Source organism: Cynocephalus volans, chromosome 1, assembly GCF_027409185.1.
Source record: "Cynocephalus volans isolate mCynVol1 chromosome 1, mCynVol1.pri, whole genome shotgun sequence".
Taxonomy (NCBI): domain Eukaryota; kingdom Metazoa; phylum Chordata; class Mammalia; order Dermoptera; family Cynocephalidae; genus Cynocephalus; species Cynocephalus volans.
The window spans coordinates 123,618,242-123,631,294 of NC_084460.1; the positions used below are offsets into that span (position 1 = coordinate 123,618,242).

Genomic DNA, 13,053 nt, shown 5'->3' on the forward strand with positions numbered 1-13,053 from the left:
GTAACAGACTTTCCTTCATTGCTGCATCTTGGTCCATGTCTTTTTCTTTTCTTTGACTAAAATGTCCTTCCTTCTCTCCTTCAGCTGGGTAACTTCAGAACATCTTCAAGACTCAGTGTATCCTGATGTCTCCTCCTCCTCCCCTTCCCCTGCCTGGGTTATCTCTCTTTTGTGCTCCTATAATTTTCTATGTGTACCTTTATGACAGTCCTTACATTTCTGTATTTTAATCAGTTATTTCCTGTCTCTCCCATTAAATGGTAATTTTTTTAAGACCCTGACCATGCCCTGTCTACCTCTGTGTTTATTTTCAGTAGCTACCTAGTATAGGAGTTAACACACAAAAAGTACATGTACATACTCATATGGCTAGTCTTTCTCTTTCTTGTGTCTACACACACACACACACACACACACACACACACACACACACACACACACACAATTACTGAAGCATATTCTTTTTTGGATGTATCTTTGGTGGGCTGGGGGTGGTTACTTTTCCCCAAGTGATTTCTTTGCTATTTCAGAAATGTACAATTTGCAGGCTTAAAAATATAGTCTCCTAAGATCACCATTCTTCTAAGAGGTATTTCAATTGAGACCATAATCAAACACATGGTATATGGTAACTCGTTTTTTAAAAATTCATTTTATCTTATTGGTGGCTGGCTGGAGATTGAATCCTCCCAACTGAGCTAACTGGCCAGCCTGGTAGATGGTAACTCTTATTTAAAGCACGATATGAGTGAATGAAAAAGGTTTGTTAATAAATGTAAGAATCCCCATTTTGTTGGGGTAAAAGAGCAATGCAAAGGGATGAGGATGGGAGGATTGCGATTTGAGAAAATAATATTCTACATGGCAGAAAAGAATCCAACTAAAGTTTTTTTTGCAAACCAATCATCACTGATCAGTAATACTATAGCCTAAAACAACAGGCTAGTGGTTCCTGTTATCAATTTAAGGCTTTTCAATAACTTTTAAAATTAAGTGGTTGATACAACAAACAAACAGAAAGGAAATGGTTGGGGGGGAGGGGGGGAGGGAGAAGGGAGGGAGGTTTTGGTGATGGGGAGCATTAATCAGCTACAATGTATATCGACAAAATAAAATTAAAAAAAAAAAAAAAAATTAAGTGGTTGGTTTAGGTTTTTCTTTAATATACATCACAAAGCAAAGATGCCTTAGGTTATTGAAGACTAAATTTCCAAACTATTTTAGAGACACCAGAATCTGAACAATTTTTCATAACAGAGTAATACAAAGGTTAACTTATCCACATCATCTCATACTAAATTGATTTTTCATTTCCTCAGTTCCTAAGGGAGCAAATGAGAACTATGCAATCAAAAGTGCCTACAAATTTAATTAGCCTTAGGAAAACCTTCAGAGGCAGCAACTGATAAATCTGACATAATAGTGGGGTCTCAATAACTGGTGTCAACTGATAAAAATAAGAAAAAGATAGCAGGCTAGAGGATAGAGAGTTTACTTGCTATACCTGTAACCACGATAAGACATCTCATTAACGTGTAAAAAAGAATGTGGATCAGCACAAAACCACTATTATAAAAACTAAAACAAAAAAATCTAAAAAAGTTCAGGGTTTTCTTTATATATTAAAGTATAAAGCCACAGTCTTGAGAATAGATGAAGTCAGTATAAAAGAAAAGAAAAAGAAATTTAAGCTGAATATTAAGATATTTCTAACTCAAGGACTGAGAAAACTAGAGCATACAACAAAGAACTTGTATTTTTATGCATATAGTACTTGGTAGTGTTTCTTCGATACATTTGGAAATCTAAAAAAAAGGACAAAACTTTTGGTTAAGGCCTCCCCCATTTAGTCTCTTTCTTTTCAACCCATTCCCCACACTACCGCTGAAATATCACCAAAAACATAAATCTAACCATGTTACTTGTCTGTTTAAAAACCACAAATGTAATGCTTATTGGATAAAGTTCAAATTCTATATTACAACATAAAAGATCCTTTACAATCTGATCCCAACCTACCTTTCCAGTCTCTATTCCTGTCAATCATTTTTCATCATATTGTAATTTACAATGTAAAGTCATTTATTTCACAAATTCTTTGTTCTTTCAGCATTAATGCCTTTCATATACATATTTCAATAGTGCCTTTCAGAACATATTTCATATGTTCTGTTTGCCTAGAGTATTCTACTCCCTGTCTACTTGATACAACTGCTTACTTTGAGAAGCCTTTAAAGATTCTATCAGGCAGGGTATTTATTTCCATTTATGTGCTTGCACAGAATTTAGCATATGCTCTAAGTTATAACACTAGATGTTCATGTGTCTGTCGGCTATAACAGATTAGGGCTAGAAGGCAAGAGATATGTTACTATCCCTTGTTTAGAGTACAAAATCTGGCTCATAATAGGAATTTAATAGATATTTGTTTAGACCTCCAATTTTTTTCAAATCATTTTCTATAATAGTTCTTGAAACTGAGATAGGAGGTGCTTGGTGTCCATGGGTTCAGGTTTCAAGCTGTTCCCCAAGGCCATTCTCTAGGCCCTCCCCTGGAGGAAAGTTACTGTTGCTTGTTGGACCTATTTTCTGCACCAACACAAGGAGATTAAGATCATAAGGGACAGACATGCAAATCCAGTAGCTGAGCATGCTCAGTAAAAGGAATTTATACAGGCTTAAATGACCCCAGTGACTGAGCATTCACTACAGAAGGGAGTTTATCCTTTGAATGACCTTCCACTAGGGGTGCTAAAGAGCACAGACTATTCTTTAATATTTTCAGTGCATGTGATAGGATTTGACAAATGAACATGCTCCAAAAAGAGACCAACTGAGCATGTGCAAAACTATGTTACATAACAGGGAACCGTGCCCTAATTAGATAGCATGAATATATATTACAGAGCAAAACTATAAAAGCCGAATCTTGGCAGAAGGTGAGGTTGTTGCTCACTTTCCTGGGCCAACCTGTACTTTGCTGACTGAGGTGTGTATGCTTTACTTTTTTTAAAAAAAAAGATGACCGGTAAGGGGATCTTAACCCTTGACTTGGTGTTCTCAGCACCATGCTTACCCAGTGAGCTAACCAGCCATCCCTATATGGGATCCGAACCCGTGGCCTTGGTGTTGTCAGCACCACACTCTCCCAAGTGAGCCACAGGCCGGCCCCTGTATGCTTTACTTTTGTGGTAAGCTTACTTTTAGCAGGTAGCTGCTCACTCTCTTGAGCCAGCCAGCACTTTATACTAAACTTAAAGTGTGTATTTCTCACTTTTGTGTTAAACTTGGTGTGGGCCCTGCTCAGTCTCTGGAGCTATGCAGCACTCTCTCTATGAAATCTGCATCTCTTATTTGTTACATTAAATCTGTTCTCACTTTCTACTGTGATCTGCTCTTGAATTCTTTCCTCTGGTGGGGTCAAGAACCTGGTAAGAAGATGGTGTGCGTTTAGGCTGGCTAATGAGCCTCCCCAGACTATTCCTCTTGCATCAAAACTACTAAATGAGGGCCAAGCCCGTGGCGCACTTGGTAGAGTGCGGCGCTGGGAGCGCTGCGACGCTCCCGCCGCCGGGTTCGGATCCTATATAGGAATGGCCGGTGCACTCACTGGCTGAGTACCGGTCACGAAAAAGACAAAAAAAAAAAAAAAAACTACTAAATGAATTAAAGTATTTTAATATTGTTTTACCTAAAATAGTTTAAAATATGGTTTTTTGTTTTGCTGCGCTTATTAATTAACTTAACCAACCATCGCTACATACATTGCACAATATTTCCATTTAAATTTAGTGGAAATCCTGCAAAAAAGATTACTTTAGTCTAAATATATACAATTACTCACTTCTATATTTGGAAGAGTTATTGTCACCTGTTCACCTTTGCCGATCTCAAGCTCTCCTTCACAAGAAGTGTCAATAGAAGCAGGTTTAAAGTCATCTAAAAACAGATACAAATACCAATTTTTGTAGGAAGGAACAATACCTGAACATCAAAAATATAAACATGTTTCAGAATGGTAAGTCATTTTTCAAAAGCCAGTAATTAAAATGGTTTATAATAGTCTTCACATTATAAATGAACAAACAAAATTCAATCCAGTTTATTTCTGTATGCATAATTCTGAGAAAAAAGAAATAGCTATACTCTGAAACATTATTCTTAAACCAAGCTCCCTTAGAATCCTGTTTAGACCAAGATGAACTAGACTAAGATGTTCTACTGCTAAAAACTAAATAATGTCCATGTTTTCACAACTTTTGAAAAAACTGACATAGGTAGAATATTTAATTCTCAGTCTTTTTCTCCCATAAATTTTTCTTAAATCACCTTTGGTGCCTACTATAAGTACTACCTGTCTGCCATTCTAGCAGAACAAAATGAATGAATATACACCAAATACAAATTAATGAGGAAACTCAATAAAAAGAAATCTTTTTCATTTAACAGTTTGAGTTTTTCATAGATATATACACTAAAGGATGTGTAAATTTAACCAAATCTGCCACTTTAGAAGAACTAAAATAAATTTTAATTTTGAGTTAAATCATAGCTCAAATGATACCATTAAAATCTATCACCTAGGACTGGCTGGTTAGCTCAGTTTGTTTAGAGTTGCAGTATTTTAACACCAAGGTCAAGAGTTTGGATCCTCATACCGCCAGCCACCAAAAAAAAAAAGAAAAAAAGAAAAAAAAAATCACCTAGAAGGAATTTAGGGCACTGAGATATTTCACATGCTAAATAAGCTTAAAAACATCTAAAATATGAAAGCCATTTAAAAACAATCCATGTCAATATACATCAATGAATGATAATAATTCTCATGTATAATTCTTTATGTTATGTTTAAAGTTAAATCTTTATTAAAATACATCATACATGCAAAATATAACATAAATTATAAGGTTGATGAACTTTCACAAATAACTTGTGTATAACCAGCAACTCAGACCAAGAAATAGAACATTACCAGCGCCCAATAGGTCCCTCCCAATTATCACCCCTGTTCCAAGAGATTTATCCTTACATTAACAAAAAAGCAAGAAAGGCAAAAGTCTAAATCCAAAGTAATGAATATTTATTAATGGAATTTAGAAAATTATAATGGACAGATTCTTGGGAAAAGAGAATCTTCCAATGCTTATCAAATCATCACTCTGTCAATAAACAAAGGCTGGCTCTGCTTCACAACGACAATTATAATAGCCAATATCAGTGGAATGCTTACTACATGCCAGGTACCATGCTTAAGTCTTCATATTTAATTCCCATAACAACTCTATGAAAAGAAATGAATTTCATTCCTCTATTCCTTAAACAAATATAAATGCAAATGAATATAAACAATTCATACAAAGTATTCTTTATAATGTAGTTTATTCTTCATGCTGCTTTGATTCAAAACTGAATACAAGCAATAACTTCTCTTAAAATCTCAATGTTTATTCCTGGATATGAAAATAACATAAGCAATACAAAAAAATAAGAGTTTTGATTCACAATGTGTCCCTAGGAAGCACAACTGAGGAATCAAAAGATACAGATTGGACTGAAAATAAATTGGGGAGTTTGTTAGTAGTAGCAAGCAAGGTAAGGGGCAAAGGTGAAAGATGTAATTAAGGTGTTAAGTTTTAGATGCTAGAATGAGGAAGTGAACTGAGGGAAATAAGTGTTAATTAATGGCCAACTGATGAAAAGACAACGATATTGAAGGAAAAAATAAGAACTGAGCTTGAGTATCAAAGAGATAAAGAGAAAGTAGAAAGCAAAAGAGAAGCCAGAAAAATCTAGGAGAATGAACACAGATATAAAACAAAACTACAATAATAACAGCTATTACTTATGTGTTAATCAATTTGTAAAGTTTTTCTAATCACTCCTATCTCAAAGCCTCACAAGAATCCTGTAAAGTAGCGAATATCCCTATAATACAGATACGAAGTAAAGATGGAAGAAATTGAGTTCCTTGCCCAAGATTATGCAACTAATATTTGCTAAAGCTAGAATAAGGAACCACAAACCCCAGTTAGAATAAAGAGATAAGAAGTTGGCCAAAATATATCAACATCATCAGGGAGAGAAGAAAACTCCAGTTTGAGCAAGCAAATATCATTTGTGAACTTAAAAGGAGAACCAAAGTCACTTTATAAGAATGTATATAAGGTAGAAATGAAATAATTACAACTTAAAATCTTCCACTATTAATGTTATCACATGATCATGCCCTATGTGGGTGCCCACAGTAATGGACTTTGTTGGTCCTCAACTTTCTAATTTTAACTGTCCTTCAAGTTTCTGCTCATCAATCGAAGTATTCTTCTAAATACTCCTCTTTCTCCTTCATAGCTCATATCTAGTCACTCTATCTACTTTCCTATCCTTCAGAGCCATCCCCTTCCACTCTTTCTGAGGACAATCTAGTTTTCAATCAACTAAAGGCTATTAGAATTCCTATAGCTCACCTTTCTCCTCTTTTCTGTCCTTTTGCTCTCTTAGAACTTGAATCTTATTTCAAAGTCCCTTCTTCCTTGATGCCATTTCAGGGCACAGCCCTTTCCCTACTCTCCAGAATCTCAAAAACTTCTTCACTCCTGTAGCACTTACTATACCATTCATCAAAACCTAACATAAACTACCTGATATTATTTACCTCCTTGTGGATATGTCCTACTGAACTGTAATTTTCTAAAGCACAGTGCCTCATACTTTAATTTTGCCAGAACTGTAGCTTTAGCACAGTGCCTTTAACATAATGGATATATTCACATAAAAGATCTTTGTAGTTGACATGGGTTCATATTGTTCACTCTTCTCTGAAACACTTCCAAACTTATTTTAAGTTTATAAAGGGTGCTAAATTATGTGTAAAATGCTTATTTCTAACTATTTCCTGTGGATCAGATTAATCTCTGCTTCAAGACTCTCAATCCCTTTAGGGTAGATAATGCCATATGCCTTTTGTATTTTTCATTAACACACTTCTGCTCTCACAGAGCACACCTGTTACTTAATATTGGACAATAAAAAATTCTCTATGATAAATACGTAAAACATTAGAAATTACATGCTAGAGTAAAACCATGGCCCTCTGACTTCCATTATTTTTCTGAGAGTAGCACAAAGAGCAATACTGGGAGGTATGGTTGTCATTTAATTACAGCTAAATGATGGTTTAGAGGAGAGGCTAGCCAGCAACCTAAATGGTAAAGAAGACTAGTGGGAACCATAGTGACTTAAGGAATGAATAAACCCAATCTCAGGAAGGCAACTACAACTCTGTTCCAGCCAACTTCTGTCAAAAGGAGATATGAGTTGGGTATTGCCAGGTTACCTTCTGATTTTTAAAGAGAAGCTGGAAATCCAGCTTTTTATATTTAAAAAAAATCTTGATTTTTAGGCATTTGCAACTAATTCAAGAAGAAATAACAACTGTGTGCATCAAAGTCTCTAGAGTCAAACTCACCCCACAGGCAGTTAATGTATAACCTCTGTTTTATTATTTACAAAGTGATTTTTTTCTTTATATTTCCACTTTTGATATTCACAACAAAACTTTGAGTTTAATATTTGTACCCACATTTTACTAAAGGGGAACTCTTCTAAAGTAATGAAATCAACAAATGATGAAGTCAGGAACTCAAGCCATATACTCTATCCACTCATATTATACTCATATTATACAGCTCTTTGTCTTATATCTATCTTTTTTTTTTTTTTTTTTGGTGGCTGTCAGGTACAGGAGTCTGAACCCTTGACCTTGTTACCAGCACCACACTCTCCCAAGTGAGCTAATCAGCCAGCCCTATATCCATGGTTCTTAACTTTTGCGTATGTTTGTAGGGAGCAGTATTAGGACATGAGGAACAGTCACAAATCTCTATGAAAACGCAATGAAAATTATAGACCAATTATAAATCCTCTCTACAGAAAAATGCATATCTGAACATATCAAACACTGTGAAATTTAAAGGGGTTCACAGGTCCTTGAAGCCTATATAGATGCCTGTAGTACATAATATTAATTGCAAGAGACAGAAATGTACTCAAAACATCTGTTGCTTTACTTAATGATAAGTATGAACAAATCCAACAAGACTATTCTAAACCTATTTACATTTCTAATTATTCTACTATTAGGATTAATAAATTCTACTTTTTATTACTTGTTACATCAAGTAGTGTTGTCTTTTGTCTTCAAATAACCTTTTTTAAGTATACAACTTGTAAGTTTCAAGGGGGGTCAAATATAGTTCTAAAATTATAGAATTTGTCAAACAATATCATGTTCATGCTTTCCATATGCTTTCAAATGTGAAATGTATTCTCTTCTGGGGGAAAAAAGAAGATAATAATCACAATTCTTTTAACTCGTTAAGACAAGTGAACAGATATGATGTTGATGGGGGGGAAAGGGGAGCGGGAGTGGGGAGAGGGAGGGAGGATAAGGAGGAATTGGTAAAGGGACACGAAAATCAACTACATTGTATACTGATAAATCAAAAAAAAAATGTATTCTCTTCTACGTTGCTATGATTGCATACCAAAACGTTTATTTTTCAGTTCTCCTTGGTTTGGAAATCCCACCACCAATTTTACTATTTATTTATTCTCTGTGGATTTCCTTCATCTATGTTATCTTTTTCAGGTTTACAATATAGTTATATAGATTGCACGAAGAGTAAAAAAACATTTTCTACTTTGTATTTAATATTTTTTTGGTCAATGTTTACCACTTTTTATTATTTTGGCTGTAGCATAACAAAATATCAAAATGTATCTTCATAAAAGGATCTACAATTACTATCATAAATTTATTTCCTGGGATTTGAATGAATCAACTAACTCCAAAACCCACACTCTTTCCAATATACCACACTGATCAAAGAACCTTAACTGTAAATATAATTTTAATTCTATTTTTCATTAGTGAACTTTCTGATATTTGCTTACACCAAAGCTTAACTACTCTTTTTGGGGAGGTGAGTTCACTTAAAGCCTCAGACAATTTTTCCATAGTCACTGCTCATCAGCTCATCATTTCATGACACCAAAATGTGGTGTCATTTACAAGCTTAGGAATTTCACTGTTTATTCCCTTATCTGGATATAAATTGTAAAACTAGTACTAGCCCAAATCCAAAATCGATTCTAGTGGGTCCTGTTTTTCAAACTCTTCTACCCAATGAAGCGTTTAATGTTAAACTTATCATTGATAGAACACCCATGCCCTCCCTACCACATGCCAGACTATCTTTTTGATAGGTTTCATTGCCAAGCCCTGATAAATACTCTTTCAAAGTCTAAGTAAATTACATTCACTGGCACTCCTCATACACATGTGAATATAACTCTTCAAAAATAACAATGACTTCTATTTATTCTCTACCATGTGCCAAATACTGTAATAAGGTGCTTATGCTACCTTATTTAATCCTTACAAAAGACTCCCAAATGTAGATATTATTATTATCATTTTACACAAAAGAAAATAGAGAATGAGAACTTAGAGAATGTTCTCAAAGTCCCATTACATATATAGATAGTGAAAGCTAGGATTCACATCCATGTTTGTCTAAAGACTTAGCATATCAGACAAGCATAATTGCCCCTGTACATAAACACAGAATATTACTTTCTCCCAGACTACAGTCGCTTGAGTGTTTATTATAAATTAGGTCCACCTGCCCCGTATGAACGTCAGATCCACTATTCTGCAGTTACCATCCCTCACTTTGAGTTCTTAAGAGTGAGGACCACATTAGAAATAAAACTGTCTTCCAAGGATAGACTGGTTTTATTGAAATAAATCTAAAATGATTCTGTGCCATTACTATGCCTGCTTCAACAAGAAAAAAAATAAGAGCTGAAAACCTTTCTAATGTCTTCCACAGAACTGAGTGCATATTGAAACATCTGGGTTTATTTATTATTGTAGTTATTATTGTTATTGTTTTTTGTTTGTTTATTCTCATTCTTATACTCAGATCATTTGTTCTTTGACTTTGAACATATAATTCCAGTTTTAAGAACCTTTATAAATGAAAGGCTTTGAAAATATAAGTAAAAAGCACCTTCAAGGTGCTTTTCAAAGGCTATTTTTTCATTCACTTAATTTGAGGTTCACTCTCTTAAAAAGAGACTATATACCCAAGTTATATAAAAATAAATTTTTTGGGGGGGGGGCAGCTGGCAGGTATGGGAATCCGAACCCTTGACCTTGGTGTTATAACACTAAGCTCTAACCAACTGAGCTAACTGGCTAGCCCTAAAAATACATTCTTAAGCAAATTTTTATAATCTTAAAACTTGTAACTTGATACTAAGGCTACTACATACATAAGAAGAAAGAAGAAAGGAGAGAGGAGATACTATTTGAGAAAAAAGCATGGAGAAACCAGGTAAGAACCATGTCATACTTTTGGGAAATGGAACTGAAGAGAGAAACTGCAGAGCCAGCACAGCACTAGCTGTCTCACTGTGACAGAGTATGGATGGAAGCTTTGGATGACAGAGTATGATAAGGAATAAATCAGGGACACTGTTGAAAATCTGTTCACAAATATCTCCCCCATTTATTCTATCAACTGGATATTAATTTTGCTTAATAAAACTCTTATATTAAGACCACTGGTTTGTCATCTCTTTACTCTGAATTACTGTAACTAGACTGTCTACAACTTAAGCAAACTTTTGGAGAATGTGAGTTTTAGTTGGGTGTTTTGATTGTACCATGGAACAATTCAGAGTAATAACCATAAAGGTCTCTGGACAGTCTGAGGACAGAATGATTGATGAGACAATACGAAAGGGCAGGGCTGGATAAAGGAAGTGAAAAAAATACAGATTTGCCACAGAAATATGAAAGGTTATGATTCGATGATCTCAAAGTTTCCTTCCAGCGCTAGATTTCTATGCGGGCTATTATGCAAAGAATGAATGTTTTACATACGAAATCATAAAGGCTATATTTTCCCTTCTGCATCTATACCATTCAACTGTTAAAGTAAAAGAGCTCCCTTTTCTACCTCAACAATATAAGAGAGTAACTTATTAAAACAAGTTCTAGAGGCCACAAGAAAAACCAACGGGTAGAAATCAAAGGGACGTAAATATCTTCCAAATAAATAACACACCTCCAAAACTTTGATAATCAGTATTTGATAACTGACTGAATAAAACCTGGGGTCCAAAAGAGATAGAGATTATTGGGATGGTTGAGAACCTCTCCCCAAGAACACTCTAAAAAGCAACCCTCATCAGCCAGTGGTGAGAAAAAGCGGAGAGAATATTGTCTCACCAATCTCAAGGCATTCCCTTCCTCCGCATTCAGTCCTGTTCCCGTCCGTTTGTCACATTATTTTCCTTTCCAACTCTGCATTACCCACCTGTCACGTATGTCTCCACAGTCACCGCTGCACACCTTCTCCAAGAAGTTTCTCTTCTTGTCTGCTGGTCTTAAATCCCTCTGCCCAGTTTACCCACACCTGCTCCTTCACCAACCGCTTAGGACCCAGGCAGGGTAGAGCACCGCGCTGGGGGTCGCCCCCCACCCCCATCTCCTGCAGAGTAAGGGGAGACTCCAGGAACAGAACTCGGAGGGGTTTGTGCCCGTACACCCCCATCTGGGAGGTTCCCCATGTTTCCCCGGGGCCGTCCTGACTCACAGCGCACAGTGTGGAAGGCGCAGCGTGGATGCTTCTCAAAACTCTTGCCTAACTTGAGAACCCGTTCGCGACGGTCAACGTACGAGAGTCCCGCCGCTGCATTCATCATTTTCCTCCGGTTCCGACTTTGCCTCAGCCACCGGTGCTCACCACCATCCGCCACCTCAGCCTGAAGCAATTGCACTAGCCACCACCAGCGCAGCCACCACAGACTCCGCCCCGCGCCCGATGCGCGCCGTCCCACCGGGTGCCTCTCGCGTTCTAATTGGCTGCCTGGCAAAGAGCGCCCCGCCCCTTGGCTCGGAGGATCCTGGTCCAGCGTCTAGGCGCCTAGGTCCCACGTTGCTACGCAGCCGCCCTGGTAGTCGTAACTCAGTGGTGCGTGGTGAGTATCCGGTCGTTTGGTGGAGAAACGCTAAGCGAGGTAACGGACTGAGGTGGCGGATGGGGAAGGAGAAGGCCCTGAGGTGAAGGGAGTCCCGGACCTCAAGCTTTTGGACCAAGTGAACCGGCATGTAGGAGCTCTTAACTGGAGAATCGGCCTGCTCCACGCCCTTTCTGTGGAGATCTGTCGTGGAAACTGAGGCCCGGGGAGGGGCGGTATTTGGGCACAAGGCCTCGGGTCTTGCCTAAGGCCTCGTAGAGCCAAAGCGGGGTCTAGAATCTGGGGAAAAGGAGACCGCGACCCCGGAGCCTCGGTCCTTGGACCTGACTGAAGCGACGCCGTTACCCCGACAGTAGTTTTCTGACCTTTCTGTACCAGAGGAAACTACCGGTGGTATTAGGACTGGAAGAGGGGACTTGTAGGGAGGGAAAAAAGAGGATTCGGAGTTAGGAACTGCTGACGTTTAGGATCACATGTAACTGGATTGTATTGGGTTTCCTCCTTTCATTTATTTCTGTCACAGTGATCCGCGGAGGCAGTAAGGAGCATGGCCAGGGAGGCGTGATTCCCAAAGGATAAGGCTGAGTGAGGCTGGAGCTAGGGCTCTGTCAACAGGGTAGTAACATTAATAACTGACAAATCTCATTTTTTTTTTTTTTTTTGTCAGAGTTCATGAATTTAATGTAAAAGTGGGAGAAGTGGTGTGTTAAAGGAGAAGCACTCAAGAGAAAGTTTACAAATGGTTGCCATAACAGGTGGTTGTTTTTCAGGATAATTATGCAGTTAAACTGTACACCTTTACTTACCTTCTACTATAGGCAGATGTGTCAATTTATTTTTCCAGGTGGGTAGGTGAATGTGTGTCTCTCAACCTGCTTATCTAAATTCTACCCTTTTGAGGTACACTAACAATGTTTTATATGGTAGTTAAGTGCTCAGATTCTAGAGCCAGAACTTCTCAGTTTGAACCGCAGCTTCATACTTACGTGTGACTGTGCAAAC

At 37.2% G+C, this 13,053-nt stretch overlaps 2 protein-coding genes across 2 annotated transcripts in view; one reads left to right on the forward strand and one right to left on the reverse strand.

Moving 5' to 3' along the window:
• Positions 1–11,775, reverse strand: part of EAF2 (ELL associated factor 2) — a 38,113-nt gene extending 26,338 nt beyond the window's left edge. The window contains exons 1-2 of the mRNA XM_063086362.1: positions 11,667–11,775; positions 3,845–3,939 (exon numbers count right to left, since the gene is read on the reverse strand). Of these exons, the coding sequence (XP_062942432.1) occupies positions 3,845–3,939; positions 11,667–11,775 (204 nt within the window). The remainder of the gene's footprint in view (positions 1–3,844; positions 3,940–11,666) is intronic.
• A 1,040-nt stretch (positions 11,776–12,815) lies between these two features.
• The window catches only part of IQCB1 (IQ motif containing B1), a 51,832-nt gene continuing 51,594 nt past the window's right edge, over positions 12,816–13,053 (forward strand). The window contains exon 1 of the mRNA XM_063113391.1: positions 12,816–12,895. The gene's annotated coding sequence lies outside the window, so the exon portion shown is untranslated. The remainder of the gene's footprint in view (positions 12,896–13,053) is intronic.